The 20,207-nt window shown below is 39.4% G+C and overlaps 1 protein-coding gene across 1 annotated transcript; it reads right to left on the reverse strand.

Moving 5' to 3' along the window:
* Window positions 1–17,557: 17,557 nt before the first annotated feature.
* On the reverse strand, window positions 17,558–18,731 carry LOC101387900 (mortality factor 4-like protein 1). Its single transcript, XM_087434469.1, has one exon. It carries the CDS (start codon window positions 18,690–18,692, stop codon window positions 17,721–17,723), a length of 972 nt encoding a protein of 323 aa, XP_087290595.1. The 5' UTR covers window positions 18,693–18,731; the 3' UTR covers window positions 17,558–17,720.
* Window positions 18,732–20,207: the final 1,476 nt, after the last annotated feature.

A 20,207-nucleotide genomic window follows, 5' to 3' on the forward strand; every position in this document is an offset into this window, starting at 1 on the left:
CCACTGTCATATACTAGTTGACCATATATTCTTCGGTTTATTTCTAGGCTCTAAATTCTGTTCCATTGGTCTATTTGTCTGTTTTTATGCCAGTACCATACTATTTTGACGACTATATCTTTATAGTATAGCTTGAAATCAGGAAGTGTGATGCCTCCTTCTTTGTTGTTCTTTATCAGGATTTCTTTGGCTATTTGGGGTCTTCCATGGTTCTACATAAATTTTAGGAGTGTTTTTTCTACTTCTGTAAAAAATGCCATTGGAATCTTGATAGAGATTGCATTGAATCTATAGATGGCTTTTGTAGTATTGACATTTTAACAATCTTAATTCTTCCAGTTCATGAACATGGGCTACCTTTCCATTTATTTGTGTCTTGTTTGATTTCTTTTTTTTCTTTTTATTTTTTTTTGAGGAGATCAGCCCTGTGCTAACATCTGCCAATCCTCCTCTTGTTTTTGTGCTGAGGAAGACTGGCCCTGGGCTAACATCTGTGCCCAACTTCCTCCACTTTATATGGGACACCGCCATAGCATGGCTTGCCAAGCAGTGCCTTGGTGCACGCCCAGGATCTGAACCAGCAAACCCACAGCAGAGCACGCGCACTTAACTGCTTGTGCCACTGGGCCGGCCCCTTGTTTGATTTCTTTCATGAGAGTCTTGTAGTTTTCAGAGTAGAGATCTTTCACCTCTTTAGTTAAATTTATTCCTAAGTATTTTACTGTTTCTGATGCTATTGTAAATGGGATCTATTTCTTTATTTCTTTTTCAGAAAATTTGTTGTTACTGTATAGAAACACTGCTGATTTTTGTATGTTAATGTTGTATCCTGCAACTTTACTGAATTCATTGATTAGATTTAACAGTTTTTTGGTTAAGTCTTCAGGATTTTCTATATATAAAACCACATCATTTGCAAATAGAGACAATTTTACTTCTTCCTTTCCAGTTCTGATACCTTTTATTTCTTTTTCTTGCCTGATTGCTCTAGCTAGGACTTCCAATACCACATTGAATAGGAGTAGTGAGAGTGGGCACCCTTGTCTTGTTCCTGATCTTCAAGGAAAAGTTTTCAACCTTTCACCATTGAGTATGATGTTAGCTGTAGGTTTGTCATGTATGGCCTTTATTATGTTGTGATATATTTATTCTATGCCTAATCTTTTAAGAGTTTTTATCTTGAATGAATGTTGAATTTTGTCAAATGCTTTTTCTGTGTCTATTGAGATGATTATATTATTCTTTTTTTAATTCTATTAATGTGATGTAGCACATTTATCGATTTGCATATGTTGAGCCATCCTTACATCCCAGGATAAATCCAATTTCATCATGGTAATGATTCTTTTAATGTGCTGCTGAATTTGCTTTGCTAGTATTTTATTGACATTTTTTGCATCTATATTCATCAGGGATATTGGCTTGTAGTTTTCTTTTCTAGTAGTATCCTTTTCTGGTTTTGGTATCAGGATAATGCTGGCCTCAAAAATGAGTTTGGGAGTCTTCCTTCCTCTTTGATTTTTTTGGAAGAGTTTGAGAAGAATTGGTGTTAATTCTTCTTTAGATGTTTCATAAAATTCTCCAATGAAGCCATCTGGTTCTGGACTTTTCCTCATTGGGAGATTTTTGATTACTGATTCAATGTCCTTACTAGTAACGGGTCTACTCAGATTTGCTATTTCTTCTTGATTCAGTCTTTGTAAGTTGTTTGTTTCTAAGAATTTTTCCATTTCTTCTAGATTGTCCAATTTATTGGCATATAGTTGTTCATGATCCTTTGAGTTTTTGTGGTATCAGTTGTAATGTCTCCTTTCTCATGTACAATTTTGTTGATTTGAGTCCTTTCTCTTTTTTCCTTGGTTAGCCTAGCTGAAAGTTTGTCAATTTTGTTTATTTAAGAATCAGCTCTTAGTTTGGTTAATTTTTTCTATTGTTTCTCTGTTCTATATTTAATTTATTTCTGCTCTAATTTTTATTATTTCCATTCTTCTGCTAACTTTGGGGTCAGTTTGTTCTTCTTTTTCTATTTCCTTAAGGTAGAGAGTTAGGTTGTTTATTTGGGATCTGTCTTGTTTCTTATTGTAGGCATTTTTTGCTATGAAATTCCCTCTTCAAACTGCTTTTGCTGCATCCTGTAAGTTCTCATATTTTGCGTTTCCATTTTCATTTGTTTCAAGAAAATTTTATTTCCTCTTTAATTTCTTCTTTGATTCATTGGTTTTTTAGGAGATCGTTAATTTCCATGTGTTCATGAACTTTCCAGTTTTCCTCTTGTTCTTGATTTCTAGTTTCATGCCACTGCAGTCAGAGAAGATACTTGGTATGATTTCCATCTTGAATTTTCTAAGACTTGTTTTATAGCCTAATGTATGGTCTATCCTAGAAAATGTTTCATGTGCACTTGAGAAGAATGTGTATTCTGCTCTTGCTGGATAGAATGTTCTGTATATATCTGTTAGGTCCATTTGGTCTATAGGGTTGTTCAAATCCACCATTTCCATTTTGATTCTCTGTCTGGATGATCTATCCATTGTTGAGAGTGGAGTATTAAAGTCCCCAACTATTATTGTATTACTGTTTATTTCTCCCTTTAGCTCTGTTAGTTTTTGCTTTGTATACTTAGGTGATCCAATGTTGAGTGCATAAATATTTACAATTGTTATATCTTATTGATGTATTGACCCCTTTATCATTATATAATGACCTTCTTTGTCTCTTTTTACCATTTTTAGTTCAAAGTCTATTTTGTCTAATATAAGTATAGCTACCTCTGCTACTTTTTGATTACCATTTGCTTGAAATGTCTTTTTCCATCCCTTCACGCTCAGTCTACACTTGTCTTTAAGGCTAAAGAGAGTGCCTTTTAGGCAGCATATTGTTGAATCTTGGTTTTTTATCCATTCAGCCATTCTAAGCATTTTAATTGGAGAATTTAATTCATTTACATTTAAGTAATTATTGTTAGGTAAGGACTTACTATTGCCATTTTGTTAATTGTTTTCTGGTTGTTTTGTAGATCCTCTGTTCCTTGTTTCTTATCCTGTTGTTTTTGTTTGCGTGTTTTGATGTCTTTTGGTATCAGTATGCTTTGACTTCTTTATCATGTTTTTTGTGTAATTACTACAGGATTTTATCTTGTGGTTACCAGGAGGCTTACATAAAATATCTTAAACTTATAACACCCTATTTTAAAATGATAACTTAACTTCAATAGAATTCATAAACTTTATACTTTTACTTCTCCTCCCCCACACATTTTAGGTTATTGCTATTATAATTTACATGTTTTTTATATTGTATAACTAATAACAGATTATTGTAGTTAATCTGTTAATCAGACAGCTTCACTAGGTGTACAATTCTTCATTGACACTTATTTTCTTTCAATATTTTGAATATATCATCCCATTCTCTCCTGGCCTGAAAAGTTTATTGAGAAGTCTGCCTATAGTCTTATAGGGGTTCCCTTGTATGTAACTTCTCTCTTTTCTCTTGCTGCTCTTAAAATTCTTTTTCTGTCTTTGACTTTTGACAATTTAATTATAATGTGTCTCAGTGTAGCCCTATTTGGGTTCAACCTATTTGGGGTCCTTTGAGCCTCATGGATCTGGATGTCCATTTCTCTCCCCAGGTTCAGGAAGTTTTCAGCCATTATTGCTTTAAATATACTATCTGTCTGTTTCTCTTTCTCATCTTCTAGAATTCCCATAATTCAAATATTGTTTCTTTTCATTGTGTCCCATAATTCCTGTAGGCTTTCTCTACTTTTTCATTCTTTTTCTTTTTCCTCCTCTGACTGGGTAATTTCTAATGTCCTATCCTCCAGATCACTGATTCTTCCCTCTGCATGGTTGAGTATACTTTTGAAACTATCTATTGAATTCCTCAGTTCAGTTATATTTTTCAACTCCAGGATTTTTTGTGTGCGTGTGAGGAAGATTAGCCCTGAGCTAACATCTGTGCCCATCTTTCTCTACTTTATATGTGGGACGCCTGCCACAGCATGGCCTGATAAGCAGTGTGTAGGCCTGCACCCGGGATCTGAACCCACGAACCCTGGGCCACTGAAGCAGAGCACATGAACTTAACCACTACACCACTGGGCCAGCCCGTCTAGGATTTTTTTTTTTTGATGCTTGCTATTTCCTTGTCAAATTTCTCATTTTGTTTATGCATTATTTTCCTAATTTTATTTAGTTGTCTGTGTTTTCTTGTAGTTCACTAAACTTCCTTTAGAAGTTTTGAATTCTTTGTTTGACAATACATAGATCTCCATTTCTTTAAGGTCAAATATTGGAATTTTATTAGTTTCCTTTGGTGATGTCATATTTACCTAATTTTTTGTGATCCTTGATCCCTTACATTGATATCTACACATTTGAGTAATTGGGCTCCTCTTCCAGAGTGTACAGGTTTAATTTGGCAGAGACCGTTCTTCACCAGTCAGCTCAGTTTGAGTTTCTGGGTGTTCTGCTGGTAATGACCTTGGGCAGGTAGGACTTGCTATTATGGTCTATTTTGGGGCAAGGCAACTGCTCAAGCTCTGAGGACAGGTATAAGGTGGGTGTGCCTCTGAATAAGAACAGTTGGGTAAGATTGCTGTCTTGGTTCCCTACCCAAGTGATGCTGCAGGATGGACTCCACAGTTGCCTGGATTCTCTGGTCAGGCTTACTAGATAGTTGGGACTGGGTACTATATTCAGTAATAGGGGCTATGAATTAGCTTCCCTGCCCTGGTAGAGCAGCAGGGTGGGACCCAGGGCCTATACGGCTCATTGTTTGGGGACCTGAGTTAGGCCAGAGTGTGCACTGAACTCCCTGGTCAGGTGAGGTCACCAGTTTTGCTCCATAGATGGGAGAAACCATGGGCTGTGCTCTCTGTTCGAGTGCCACTGTACACAGGGCTGTTGAGTGGGCTATGCAGCTGTTCATATGCTCTGGTTAGGTTTCCTGGTCAGGTATGCTGAAGTATGTATTCAGTGATGAGTGGGACTACAAATTAGATTTCCTGCTTGAGCACAGCAAGAGAAGCACCTCTAAAGCCAATAAAGCTCTTTGCTCTCTTAATTCAAGCCAACCTGCACCGCAAGTTCCCTGGCAGAACATGCCCACTGGCTTTGCTTTGCAAACTATCAGCTCTGCCTGCCCTTCTCTAGGCTTGAGCACCATTGGGCTGCACAGCTTCCAGGAGTTTTCACCAGCCCTTCTGTTAAGATGTGGCTGGAAGACAGTCTATAGTGGGTGGGGCTCTGTCCCAGTTCCCTAGCCTGAGCAGGAGGAAGAGGGGCTGCTCAAGGCTACTCTCAATTTCCCAAACAGTCTCTCTGGTTGGGAGGGGCCGGAAGCTAGCCACAGCTTTGGCTATAAATTAATCAACTTGCTGTGTGTAGCATGGGAACACTCCATGCCCGGTACTGGCTTTGCTCTGGGGGCAATTAGCTTTGACCACTTGCCTTTCAGCTGGAGTGACGCTGAGCCACACAGTTTCCAGGAGTTGTCACCAGCCCTTCTGGTTAGACGTGGCCAGAAGACATTCTCCACAGCAGGTGGGGCTGTGACTCTGCTCTTTGCATGGGTATGGGCAAACCGGGCTCTAGGGCTGCCAAAATTTCTTGTTTGAGGATGTGAATCAGGTAGATCTGCACCTCACTGAGTTCCCTGGTCAGAGTGGGCGCCCAACTTGGTTCTGCAGATCAGCCAAGCCGTTGGTTGGGATTACTACTTGGGTGCTGCCAGTATGAACTCAGTCTGCCAAGATCTGTGTGCTTGTTTGTGCAAACTCCTTCCCCCTTCTCCATCACAGTCAGATTCCCAGTGGTTGAGCCCCAAAGATTATCCTGCAATCCCCATGGTGTAAGATCAGAGTAGGGGCTCTCACAAAGCAACCACCATGCTAAGGGGGAGGGCTGGTTGTCTCCTCTGGGATCTCTTTTCCCACTGGAGGAACTGGAGGCTCAGGGGAGACCTCTCCACATGTGCTGTGCTGACCTGGGGAAGGGGTAATGTGGTCAATGTGTAGCCGTTTCTCTTATCCATCTAATAGAGTCTACCTTGGTCTCCGTGGTTCAAGGGCTGCTTCAGCCTCATCCCCATGTTCTAGGATTCTCTCAGTAGTGTCTTATTTTTGAATAGCTATTAGTTGTTCTTCTTATGAGGGGGAGCAAAGTCAAGAACGACCTATTTTGCCATCTTTGTGACGTCACTTTATCTCCAGTAGATTTCTTAAGAAAGGCCCTTGGGAACAATAACTCCTGAGTTCTTACATGTTCAAAACTTCATTTGCCTTTATCTTTGAATGGCAGTTTGGCTGGCATTATTCCCACCACAAATGATCACAGTCATGAGTTGCCCCATTCCTTCCTCATTGCATCCTTTCTCATTTTGAAGAAAGGTGGCATAACCAATTTCTCATGAGGGTTGTTAACATTATTACTTGAAGGGCTAAGAGATTTTAAAATTAATTCAGTGCAATTATACTCTATTATTTGAAGGGCTTTGAGTTTATGCCTTTGGAGAAAAGTGATGTCTGTTCCCTGAGAACTGGTTATTAAACCAAGAACAAAATGGTTTTAGATAAGACTTGGCTGAAAAACTACATTTCTAAATTATTTGTTTATTGTTAGAGAAATAAAACAAAATAAGCTACTCTGTGAACCTTAACATTTGATCACCACATATTTGCTTAGTATTCAGCAGTAATTATTAATATTCCACTTCTGTTTGCCAATGAGGATTGATTCTAGGTTCCCAATGGAGAACAAAAGAAATTCCAGAAATCCTCTCTTTGCCGTGAAGGAATTTGTATGACAGTATAGTATTGTTCTGTATTACTGAGATGATGGCAAAATAGCTCTCAAATCAGGGATTTTTCCTTTAAGTTTCAACATAAGCTAAATGAGCAGCTAGCATTGTTTGTTCAAGATAAGGATTTTTTTCACTGGAACACTTGTGCAGGGGAGAAAAACGAAAGTCAATGTACCACAGTGTGCTCAGGGATGTGTGACTTCAAACAAGCTATTGTTTTTGGTCTTGGGCTCACCCCATCTGAGAAATGTTTCTTTCCTCTTATTAACCTTTCTCCTTAGAAATTGAAATAGAGCTAATCTTAAGTGGGGTGAAGAAAACATGATGGATTCATAGACTCTCAAAATCAGAACAGATAACAGAAATCATCTAACCAAATTATCTCATTTCCCAGATGAGGAAAGAGTAATCCAAGCTGGTTCATAGCCTTGCCAAGGTCATATAACTAGTAGATGTAAGAGTAAAGCCAGGGCCAAAAACTGGTCATGCTTCCTCATTCAATGTTCTTTCTGTCACCTGTTCCTAATCTTAGACTAGAAAACAAAGAGGAAGACACACAACTCTATTTAATTAATTAGTTTATTTATTTATTTGTTCATTTATGTAGCTTGAGAGTCTAGTCTTTGAAGTGTCTCCATCACTCTTTTGCCCACTGGTTGCCTACTGATTACAAAAGAGTCAGCAAGAGAGAATTTCCAAGAAAGCTTAATTTTAAAAAATAAACTTTAGAGACAATACAGAATGAATTACATATTTCAGACACCACAGTGAATACACCCTTTACTACGAGGCAGAGAAATCATAAAATTTTGTTTGCATCCCATTTCACAGATTAGAACTAAGGCCTAAAAAAGTTAAGCCCCACAGAATATCCTTGGCACAGCCAAAGGAAGACCCCAGCCCTCTGACTACTTGCCAGATGCACTATCTTAGGCAAGTTCCTTAACCTCTCTACACCCCAGTTTTCTAATCTACAAAATGAGTGTAATAATAGCATTATCCTCATAAGGTTTTTATGAGGACCAAAAGTGTGAATATATATATTACATAATAATTATCATAAAAATAGAATTATTAATATATTATTATAATAAATATTATATATATTCTCAGTGTGTGGCACACAGTGAAACTACATAGGTGTTTGCTATTCTACTTCTTGATAATGTATCTGAAAGGGTCTTATCCAACATAACTCACTTCTGGGACTGAAAGTATGAAAGGGAAGTCTGAATTAGTACTTATCAGATGGAATTAGGGAAAAAAATCCCCTATGGTACAGAACTGCACAATTGAGTAAGTCTGAGAGCAGAAGGAGTTTAAGGGGGAAAGACTGGAGTGTGGCTGCAGAGAGCACAAACTTTGTCTCCTAAGATGAATCACCTTGGGGACTACTGCATCTTCAAGTGACACCACCACCCTTTACCACAATGCTGGCCAAGCTTCAAATGAAACTCTTGGGGGGGCAAGCAAGCATATTGAACAAAATGCAATTTGAGGTCACGTTCTAATCTGAATTCTGTGACTTTAAGGGACTTACCTGAGGCTACATAGCTAATTAGTGGCAGAACCGGGGTTGACGCTCAATTTTCCTGACTCTCACTCCATTTTCACTTCTCCATTCTTACTTCTATTACACAATTATTTTTTGTTTCTACTGGGTCACTCTTTCCTCTTTTAAAGTTGAATTTTATTAAATTGTATAATTGCTTTATCCGCATCAAAAAGACCCATGCAATTCAATCTCAGTCATTTATCTCATCAATATTTGAGAAGCAACAGGTTGTGTGGAAATAATAGTGAGTTAAAAGTTAGACCAAGTTCAGATTCTAGTTCTGTTATTAAAGAGCCATGTGACCATGGCCCAACTACTTACCTTCGCCGATTCTCAATTTCCTGATCCAGAAGATGGAATGAATAGTATCCACTTCTCAGATTCAAGTAAGGATTAAGATAACGTATATTTAATGGACCTGACCTCTATGTCTCCTCCTTTGTGTTAGCCAGTACTGTCCGCTATAAGTGATAAAACTTTTTTAGCTTAGTTATGAAAGGAAATTTTACTTGTGCCATATAACTCAAGAGGGGAAAGCGAGAGGTGCGTGGTGCAAGCAGGAAGCTAGGCACTGTCAGATTGCTCCCATGTGAAGCCAGTTGGAACCCACACAGAACCAGAACCAGAGACAGCTGAGGGCAATAGGATCTGAAGTGGCGATTAAGAGATGTGTGATCAAGGTGGTTCCCCAGAGAGACAGATGCTATGCAAACAACGTGTCCACGATTCCCCCACTGTAGACAGGCATTGTGAGCACTGGGATCTGATTTGCATCACAGTTGTTGTTAATGCATGTCTTAGGCCAGGTGTACAGTATCCAAATTAATCCCAGCTCGCTAAAGTAATGTATATTTCCAATATTCTGCTACACCACATTGACGTTATCGTCCAGACTTTGACTTGACTAGCCATAGGCTGTTTCAATCTTCTCATTTCCAACTTCTTTTCCCTTTTTCAATATTTCCCATGTGTCTTCATTGATATGGAGTTCCATTTTGGTGATATAATCTATTTGATCTTGCCTCCAAAGTTTCATTGGCCGAGAAAAACATAGTTTCTCAGAGTTTTCACACATGGTTCAGCTATATTCACACATAAACCGTTGAGCAAGTAAATAAGGGTTCAGGAACACATCCAATCATTTGATTACAGCACATGAAAATAGTTATAAAAATTGCATTGTTTCTGAGTGTTTATTTAAAGTTCAGAGTAGGGGACACATGTTCAATTTCGCCTGTGCCAAAAATTCTAAGTGTAAATTTCTAAAGATTCGATAAATAATTAGCCTGCATAGGAGCTGAACTTCAAGCAACATATTTGAGCCTAGCTCCACTGTCTCTGTGCTTCTGACTCACCTTATTCTTCCCTTTAATTCTTAGCACAATTAGAAAATTTTCTCCCTTTGTCTCATACTGAGAAGCGGTCTACACTCGAGCCTTCTTTAAATCTTTGTTTCTATCCCAAGTGTCTTATCAAGAAATGTCTTCTGAACCAAATACAGTGCTCTCGATGAAAGATTGCATGTAATTTGTTCCACCTTATTTCAAAGCACGGTCAAATTAACAGAACAATATAAAGTATAAAGCTTTATCTTCCAGATATTGAATATTATTATTATTAATATTTTTACTATCACCAGATAAAAATCTAAAGTTTTAGGCATCGAATTTTAGACATTGATCAAAGATGTAGGAAGACTTTGGGGAGGCTGTCTAAAAATCACACCACGTAGAGTAAGTAGATTCTACCTTAATGTACTTAACATTGGTCCAGAATTTCCCCTCCATTCGTACTTTCCTCAATGCAATGACTTCATTTCAGAATCTTTTCCTGAGTTTCAGATGGTGATATTGTTGGAAAATGGAGTATTTCTAATATTGCAGATGTACAATGATGAGTCATGTCTTTTCTAGGTGTTTCCTAAAAACACAAAAGGCCAGGACTGAATATCGGGCAATTTGGTGTAATGGGGATGTGTGGTTTTAAAAAAACAGTCAATTGACAGTATTTGTGTAGGCCAGCCTAAGCAGCCTTAGCTACTCCTCCCCTACTTCTTCTTCCAACCTTCTGCACGTCTATTTCTTCCAAGATTTTGAAGGTATTATGCCCAAGAGTTTGAAGGCACCCAGCGTACCTTTTCTGCCATCTTTTCCCCATTGAAGAAGCCTCAGCAGCAAATCTGTCTCACCTATTTGAGGTAGCTGAGGGCAGGTCCATGGGCAATTGAGAGACGGAGCAAATCATGCTATAATTATAATTCATATTTTCCTCATCTGAACTCGATGGCCTTGGAGATCTCAGCCAAGCATTCCTGAGCTCCGACTTATGGAATTGTAGGGGAAACATAAATTAATAAAACACAGTCACTACTCTTAAGTTCTCATCATCTCACTGGGAAGTAACTATAATGCCAGGCAAAATGTAACAAGAGCTATATCAGCAGGATCGAGAGAGGATGTCTCGACTCTTATTGACTGGACAAGGGAAAATCTGCTGGACTTTGAAGATTAAGGGGTGTTTACACTTGCAACTATAAGGGGAAATGACATTTCAGGTAGAGGAAAGAGCTTGAGCAAAGGCATGGAGACAAGAAAGTGTGTTGTGAGGAGACGCAGCCCAGAGAGTAGAAATGCTTGGAACAGACTAGCAAGTCTCCTAGTTAACAAGTGCATTGTAGAGCACAAAATAGGCCTTGTCCCTGTTCATTTCCTTCACAGCACCTATCACAATTAGTACATATTTATTTCTTTATTTGCTTATATTTTCTAATTTCTTTATAGGTTTGTGGATTTCTAACATAATTTAAGCATGTTCTTGTGGAAATATATATACATAAAGACAAACTGTGTGCTGTCACCATACCAGCCATCTGCCACTCCCATTGCTTTTTATTTCTAGTAAGGGTTCTTATGTTCTGAATTATAGAAGGAGACAAATATTTTAATTGTCATTACTAAAATAGCAGCTGTATATCACTCTTGCCAATTTTTCCATTTTAATCTTTGGAGCTATTGTCTTGAGAGTACCATTGTTCCTGATGAATCACTTCCCTCTGGCTTCCATTGAGACATCTTACGTGTTTCAAGGCTTTGCAGCCAGTGAGCGGAATCTCCTCGCACTGATGTTACTTGTGCAAGGCTGGCATTGAGTCCACTCTTACCTTTGTTCACAAGAGACAAAAGGAAGTGGTGTTTTTGCTGTGCCTTCCTTAGAAGTGGCAGAGTAGGCATGATTCAATCCAGGACCATACAAGAGATTTACAAATTTAGCTGAATAGAAGGTTTTTTTCCAAGTTCCTGTTTTTAAAAATTCAAGAGAATTTTTCAGTTGTCCTCAGAGATCGTATGACTGATTTGGTGACTATACAATAGCACGGCATTTGGGCTATTCAACCTTGGTTTAACCCTCCAAAATTGGAGCCTTTTGTCCCTGCCTTTTTATCTGTAAAAGGGGTCTATAATGGTGATCTCATGGAAGAATGGTCTAATGACTTGGCTGAAAGAGTGGCACAGATAAAGCATTTTGTACTCGGTAACCTAGATTGAAGAAATACACTAACCACAGTAAAATAGGAAATTACCTGTAAGAACACTTACCTAACAAAAGGTAGAATTATCAACTCAGACAGCCAGCATCCACTGTCCTGATGCTATTCTGAACTTTTTGTTATTTGAAAATAAAACCATATCTTCACTGAATAACATATACACATTGGATAAATACATGATTAATTATATAACACATTTTAAACAGTCATTTTCATATTGCTTTTAAATACTCAGTTAGGAGTAAAGTCCTTTAAGGAAACTACTGATTATATCTATGTCTGTGTGGCTTTTTGAAATTGGGTATATGTATGCAAGACCTGAACATGTCCACTTTCAAAACAGAGAGAGAGAGAGAGAGAGAGAGAGAATGAACAATTATGTTATCCCAAGGGGAGATTTTTCTACAATGTTAAATGAAACAAGATAATCACATATTAACAAGAGAGTCTGACATTCCCAGTTTGAGCAGCATACAGCCTAGACAGTCTGAAAAGAATAAGGATGGAGGATCCAGGACAGTGGACACCTTTAGCCAAGAGGATGAGAAGCCACATCCAGAGAGGTGAGCTGAGGTGGAGAGTAGAGAGCAAGGAGGCAAGTCAGGATGCTGAGCTGAGGCCAGGCCTGGTGACCGAGCCCAGGAAACTCAGAACAAAGAGACCTAAACCCAGACAAAGCGACGGAGTTACCAGGAGTCAAGAGTTAGCCAAACGTTTTGGTTAACAGGCATGGAGCCCTGCCAACTGGGTACTGAAATCTTGCTAACTATAGCCTCAGCTTCCTAGCTTTACTTCAAATACTGGGCATCTGTCAGACTTTCCTTGGTTTAACAACACCCACCAAGCCCCCAACTGTAGGTAGTATTCCAGTTAGTACCCTTCTTCCTTCAACTATGGAATCGGAAGTAGAAAATCCTCCCGGTTCGCATCGCCTGCAGCCATGGATCATGGGCACGTGATCCAGGATGAAGCGATCAAACATTCTTGCCTAGGACTATGAATCTTATGAGAGACCCAAAGATGAAGGGATGCTTAGGGTTTATCCATGGCAGCTCAGATGGTATCTAGAGATGATGGCAATGAGTGTTGGCATAATCCTACAGCAGCAGTGGTGGCCTCCAGTCCAGTCTTCCTGATACAAGACTCTTGTGCTTCCTACTTCTCATGCCTCTAGAGTTTCTTTGGTTCCTGCCTGTCCTCCAACTCGCATTCCCTTCTCTCCTGTAGATTCTGCTAGCCACCAAGTTCCTTCTAGTAAACTCCTTATTGGCTTAAGATAGCCAGACCCTGCTTCTGCTGCTTACAGCCAAGAATCTCATCTGTTATTTCAAGGTCTATTCCAGATCTCGGGGCCACACTGACTTCCCACAACCAATCAGTAATCAGTTCTTACAGAATCTGCCTCCTCAGATTCTCATCTCTGGGCCTGTTCTTCCACTTCTGCTGCAACTGCCACATCACTTCTCACTGAGATGAGTGCAAGAGGACAGGAGAGGCTGCCTGTCTGATCTTCATACATTCATCTTCCAGACCACAGCTCATGACGCCAGGAAGGTTGGCCTGGATCTCTGAGCAGAGGTTATACAAAAAAAACATAAAGCCATTTCAGATGAGAACACCAGAACCTTTCTACTCAAGTGAGAATATAAACTTCCCACAGAAGAACTCAGTTTCAGTGTTGGTGCTTTCCATAGCAACAGCCCACCTAGCCAACCTCTGAACAACCACCTTCTGAGGACACAGATATCCCCATCTTAAGCAATCACCTCTCTCAAGCACTGTACCTTGTCTATCAAGAGCATGGGGGCAGTAGAGTCATTTTTCTTTCATTGGCTCTTAATGACTGATCTTTCTGAAATGACCGTGACTACATCACTCCCATGTTTAAGACCTGTGGCAGTTCCTTCGTATCTTTCAAGATAAAGTCCAAAGTGCTTAGCTCAGCGTATGGCCCTACATGGTGGGACTCCTGACTTCATCATCTCCTATAACTCTCCCTAATCTAACCTCTGTTACAGGCATGATACGGTTCTTTGGAGGAGTTAGAATATTTTATGAAAACCTGTTCCTTTTGCTTGAGATTATCTTTGTTTTATTTTCAAAATTTAAAATGTATATGATTTATAAAAGTGAAATAATTCTACAAGACTTATATAAGAACAGAAGCTTCTGGCTCCATCCTTCTCATGCCTGAATCCCACTTCCCAGAAATGACCAAAATTTACTCTTTTTATTATGTCTTCTCTTATTTGGCTCCGTATTTCTAAATAATATGCTTATATTATTAGTTCTTGATTTTTTCAGGTTTTGATATTATTTATCATTTATTGACTTCCAACTGTATATGATAAGGATTTAACTTTCATACACACACACACACACACACACACACACACTTCCAGTATCCTGATCCTCCTAATTAATGATGACATTTGGTTAGTTCAATATTTAATGTTTATATTATTCTGACTCTAAATATTAGTCACAGAAGGTCCATGTAGATACTTTGATTACAGTTTCTGTCCTGTTTTGTTTCCCCAAAGTTAATAATTGTCTTTTTAAATTTATTTTCTTGGTTTTCTATGTATATATCATTTATTAATCTCCAAACTCCCTAAAATAAATTGCTCTCCATTCAATAATTTTAAACACTTCTGATAATCAATCAATTTCACCTTTTCCTTGGATACATCTCTCCTGATCCCTCCATCATCCTGTTCTAATCTAGACCAGTTGCTGCACAGCTGTTATTCTAGGATCTTCCTTTACCCCTTCCCATGTTGGATCCACTGGCTACTCTCTCCTTTTGTTGGAGCATACCCTCCAATAGCTTCCTAAAAATAAAGGGAAATTTTTTGAGACTTTGAGATCTGAAAATGGCTTAATTATACCTTTGTGTTTGATTGATTGATTGTATGAGTATCAAATTATAGGTTGGAATTATTTTCCTCATAAGTTTAAAGACATTGCTCTTTTTTCTTTCAGCCTCCTGTGTTGGTATGAATAAATCTGATGCGATTCTAATTACTGATCATTTGTATATGACCCACTTTTTTTCTCTCTGAGAGGTTTAGAGATCTCCCATTTGCCTCAGGTTTCAGAAATATGATGATATGCCTTCATGTGGGTCTTTTTCACATCTGTTGTGTAGGGGCTTTGTTTGTTTGTTTTGGGGAGGAAGATTGTCCCTAAGCTAACATCTGTGCCAATCTTCCTCTACTTCATATATGGGATGCCACCACAGCATGGCTTGATGAGCTGTGCGTAGGTCCGCACCTGGGATCTGGGCCGCAAACCCAGGGCTGCCAGAGCAGAGCGCATGCAAGGGCGCAAACTTAGCCACTACGCCACCACCGGGCGGGCCGCTGTTGTGTGGGGTACTATGAAATGAATTATCTCTCTTCAGAGTTTCCTTCATTTTCAAAAAGGATTCCACTTTCCCTGGTCCACTAAGTGAGTTACCACTTGACCCTTTGTTATATAGCTTCCTGTTCCTCTCAGTATCTTTGCTCTTGGATTTTGTCTTTTAAAAATGTCTTTAACGTCATTTTAGTGGAATTTGAAGACCTCTGGTCTCTGTCAGAGGGTGGGCCCCACCATGACCAGAGGAGGGGGAGTAGTTGCTGGCTGGAGCCCAGAATAGGCCTAGGCAACTCCCCTCACCTCCCTGAGCCAGGCTCCTCTTGCTCTGTGACTTCCAGTGTGGCCTGAAGCCTGTACCATGTAGAACCAGGAGCCTCCGTTTCCAGGCTGAGAGACAGCCAAGGATGCTTGAACCAAATCAAATGTTGACAGTTATTCAGGCATTTCTACCACAACATTGGAATTAAACACATTGGCCAAATAAAGTTGAAATTAAAAAAAAGGGGGAGATGCGAAAAAGAGGGACCTTGTTCAGCCTTGAAATCTATGGGCTCTGCCCTCAAGGCACTGGGAATCCCTCCTCCCCAGAGAAGCAAGGCAGCTACAGCTCTTTCTCCCCTTGGTCACTGGTTCCAAACCTTTTTGCTCTCATGGCCCCCTTTTGTTGTATATATGTCCTCTTGCTCTCTGCATTTTTCACTCACTCTTTCTTTTTTCATGAAACCATTCATTTTCCTTTACTTATTTAACGACTCCCAAGCAAAACAAAAACAAAAAACAAAACAGTGTGCCTGTTACATTTTTCTTAAGTAAAACCAAGCTATTAATAAGGTCAAGAGTCAATATACAAAATATTCAATGAAAACTATACAAAGCCACTATAAAAATATCATTAGTGCATATCCCTTTGTGATTCATATTCCATATAACTGGTGAAACTCAATGATCAGCATCTTATCCACCATCAGGTTCCCTGCAACCATACTAAGGATGGAATTAATGGGAGCTGGCTGATGATCATGGCATGTGATAATATATATGGTGGGTGTTTTTGGAATTGCATACTCATCAGCTTCCTCATGATGGCCACATTTCCTTGGAACTGTTCTCCCTCCTGGGAGAAATGTGCCTATGTGTAGAGAGCACCCAGCTCTCTTCTGTCAACATCAACATGGTGATAATAAAGATGGACAAAACTCACCCTGAGCTGCTCGCACATAGGGCTGTCAGCCATTTCACTCAATGTCTGCTCCAAAGTCTGGGGAAGAAACGTCTCGAGCTGCCAAGCCACTAACTTACACAATGGACAAAAGCAGAAGTGAGTAACTCATCCTAGGACAAAAAGACCAGTTGTTGATAAACCTATTGGTGCTCAATTTATCAAAATCAACTGGAAGTCTTCTGTTTAGAATACTCCTCACCTACCTCTCAGGTTGGACCATATTAAATTAGAAATACAGCCACTTCTGAACTACAAGAATGGTAATTTCATACAGTTCAACCTAAATAACTTCTACTTGCCCTTCAGGACTTGGTTCAGATATCCCTTCATCAGTACTCCTTCTCTGGCTTTCCTGATTTAGATGTTCTGCTCCCATTGCATGCTGGGTATATCACTATGTAGTACTTATTTCCCCATGATGGTATCTTGGGTTTATTTCTTTGTTTTTTTCCACCAGACTTCAGGTAAAGAACCACGTCCTATTCAGCTTTTAATACCCTGCATGTAACTCAGTGACTAGTAAACAGTAGGCACTCAGTAACTTCTTTTTTTTTTTTTTTTTGAAATTTAAAGAAAAAATTTATTGAAGATCTGAAAAACAATTCCTAAAAGATTGACTTTTCCAGAAAACTGCAGCTACACAATGCATTGCGTCTATCATGTTAAAACGTGCATTAGACACAAATACAAAAACCATGTAACAAGCCACCATTCTTCAACAATCTGAGCAAAGATAAAATGCCTAAGAAACAACATGGATGACTTGCAAAGGATGGGCTCTTTAAGCACCATAAAAAAAAAAGAAAAAAAAAAAAAGAGCACAAATGGGTGAGTGTGTTCAGTTATATACACTGAATTGAACCTTTGGCACTAGGAATCAGAGCATTTTGTCATATAGCATTAACACATATTATAAAAGTGCGTAGTGTCAAAGGAATAGAACCACCAGCATTCAAAAGCAGCTTTGTCAACTAGGCAATAAAACACTCTACAGTATGTCTCTCCACTGTCCATCACTGAATACACTGGTAGCAACTTTGAAATGAAGAAAAAAGAAAAGAAAAAAGGAGCTGTAACCCCTTTTATTTTCTCTGTTTAAAATCAAACAGAAAACAAACATCAATTCTGTTATACACTAACATTTTCAAAGTACATCATTTGTACAAGAGAAGGACTAAGAACAAAAATGTGTTTACAGAGATCCAAACATAAGTGAGTGTCAGCGCCTCTCACACAGCTTTCCGATGGTACTCAGGAGGAGCCACTTCGTAATCGCTGGCACTAAACAAAGTTGCAGAATTCTTTGCCAGATATTTGAGGAAATCATGAAGATAATTCAGTAATAAAGCAAGGCTTTTCTCATCCAGAGGTGTATAGGCCAACATCGCTCCAATTCGTACAAATAATCTCAGTAGATGTGGCGCTCCATACACCTGAGACATGGGTGCATCAGGGTGATCTGCAAGGATTTCAGCATACTGTGGTCTCTCAAATTTGTAGAGTAGCTGAGTGCCCAACATTACATTGAAGTATTCCTTTATCCCTGCCACAACTTCATTAACAGCATACTCCTTATTATCTGTGTTTCCTCGAGATTTCTTATAATTGGCATAATCCTCTAGAATGGAATCCACATTCTTCTTGGCAGGAAGATAAAAAAGCTGTTTTTGCCGGGTAATTAAGTCCCAGTCATCAACAAGCCATGGTTTCAGTTCTTCAGGAATCTTGACTTTAACTTCAACTCTGTTCATGAATGTTTCCTCGTTTTCAACAGTAGGATCTACTCGGGCCCTTTTCTTGCGAGGAGGCTGAGGTGTCTCACTGGTACTGCCACCATCTCCATTTCCAGGTGTTTTCTGCTTGTTCTTTTTTGTTTTCACTTCAACATTTTTCTGTTGCAGACCAGATGTCTTCTTTCCTGGGGCAGCCCCTCTCATCTTCCCCTCTGCATACTGCTCCTGATTGGCTTTTTGAAGTTCTCGCTGTTTCTGCAGATTGGTGTCCACGTATTTGAGTACTCTGCTTTCTGGAACCCATTCATCCCAATTTTTATTCCAACCACTGTAATGTATAAAATATTTCACTTGTTTGTCCTTTATGGCAACCTTTACACACTTTGCTTCATAAAGCAGAGGTCCATGAAAGCACAGCACCCGCTCACCCTCCTGGAATTTAGGCTTCGGGTCCTGCTTCGGCGCCATTTATAAGTGATTCGCCGCCGCCTCCTCCTTCTCCCACCACCCCCGACTACCGCCCCCTACTCTCTACCCCACCCAACTCCGCGTCAGACGCGCCGTCAGGCACCGCCAGCTCTACATCCTGGGCCCGATTTCGGCACTCAGTAACTTCTTAAGTAAATAAGAATACAAAAGAGAACTGGGCAGTGAGTATGGGTATCAAAATCCATAATCTTCTCATCCAAATAAGATCCAGCTGTGGATGAGGCCCCTCTGTGTATCTCCTTAAATACAGCTCCTAGGAGTACAGTTCCTCTCAATCTGTAGATCTGTGAAACTAAAGAGAGAGTTATTTGCCTCACATACACCCAAAATACAATGTTCACATAGGCACAGGGCAATTGCTATAGATACTCCTGGTCAAAAAACGGGGCAAATGAGATACACAAAGCAGTCACTGCCCATAGCAATTCTGAAACCCAACAGGGGGAATGTTGGAAGGTCCTCTATTAGTTTTCAAGGCCTGAGAACAGTTCTCCATGGCTCTCGACATCATTCTCTGGGTTATTGTTCCACCTTCTGAGTCATTCTCCCTTTTTCATGAAAGGTAGCTCGTGTTTGTAGCTGAATGATTTTCTCAGCCTGCTTCCTGCTGGTAGAATTTTAGAGGCCCAATGGCCTCTTTTCATTTCGTCCTGTCTCTGTCTCTTTCAGTCCAAGCTGGTAGTATTTTTGTTGATGTAGTTTTCTCAAAAACTTCGTGGGGCTTCTGTGAAATTCACTGAGGTGCATGCCATTAGACAAATGCCACACCCATAAATCTCTTCTACATCACTTCTTCTTACACTGGGCTCTTGCTGATAAGGCTGAGAGACAACATTGTTTTTTTTTCTTGTTAAGAACTGTTTACAAAAGACTTGTTGTTTTGTTTTTGTCTTTTGTTTTTGTTTTTGTTTTTGCCGCTGAACTAGTTTCTTTTTTTTTAAATTTTTTGTTTATTGCAGTAACATTGGTTTATAACATTGTATAAATTTCAGGTGTACATCATTATACTTCTATTTCTGCGTGGATTACATCATGTTTTCATGTTCACCACACAAATACTAATTACAATCCATCACCACACACATGTGCCTAATTATCCGTTTCACCCTCCTCCTTCCCCGCTTCTTCTCTGGTAACCACCAATCCAATCTCTGTCTCTATGTGTTTATTTGTTGTTGTTCTTATCTACTACTTAATGAGTGAGATCATACAATATTTGATCTTCACCTTCTGACTTATTTCACTTTGCATAGTACCCTCAATGTCTATCCATGTTGTCACAAATTGCTGGATTTCATCGTTTTTCATGGCTGAGTAGTATTCCATTGTGTATATATACCACATCTTCTTTATCCATTCGTCCCTTGATGGGCACTTAGGTTGCTTCCAAGTCTTGGCTATTGTGAATAACGCTGCCATGAACACAGGGGTGCATGTATCTTTATGCATTGGTGTTTTCAAGTTCTTTGGATAAATACCCAGCAGTGGAATAGC

This window comes from Ceratotherium simum, chromosome 8, assembly GCF_057802395.1.
Source record: "Ceratotherium simum simum isolate JZ-2026a chromosome 8, ASM5780239v1, whole genome shotgun sequence".
Classification (NCBI taxonomy): domain Eukaryota; kingdom Metazoa; phylum Chordata; class Mammalia; order Perissodactyla; family Rhinocerotidae; genus Ceratotherium; species Ceratotherium simum.

What these genes read in the sequence shown, in the direction of transcription:
- LOC101387900 (XM_087434469.1), bottom strand. Translation starts at nt 18,692, where the DNA reads ATGGCGCCGAAGCAGGACCCGAAGCCTAAATTCCAGGAGGGTGAGCGG.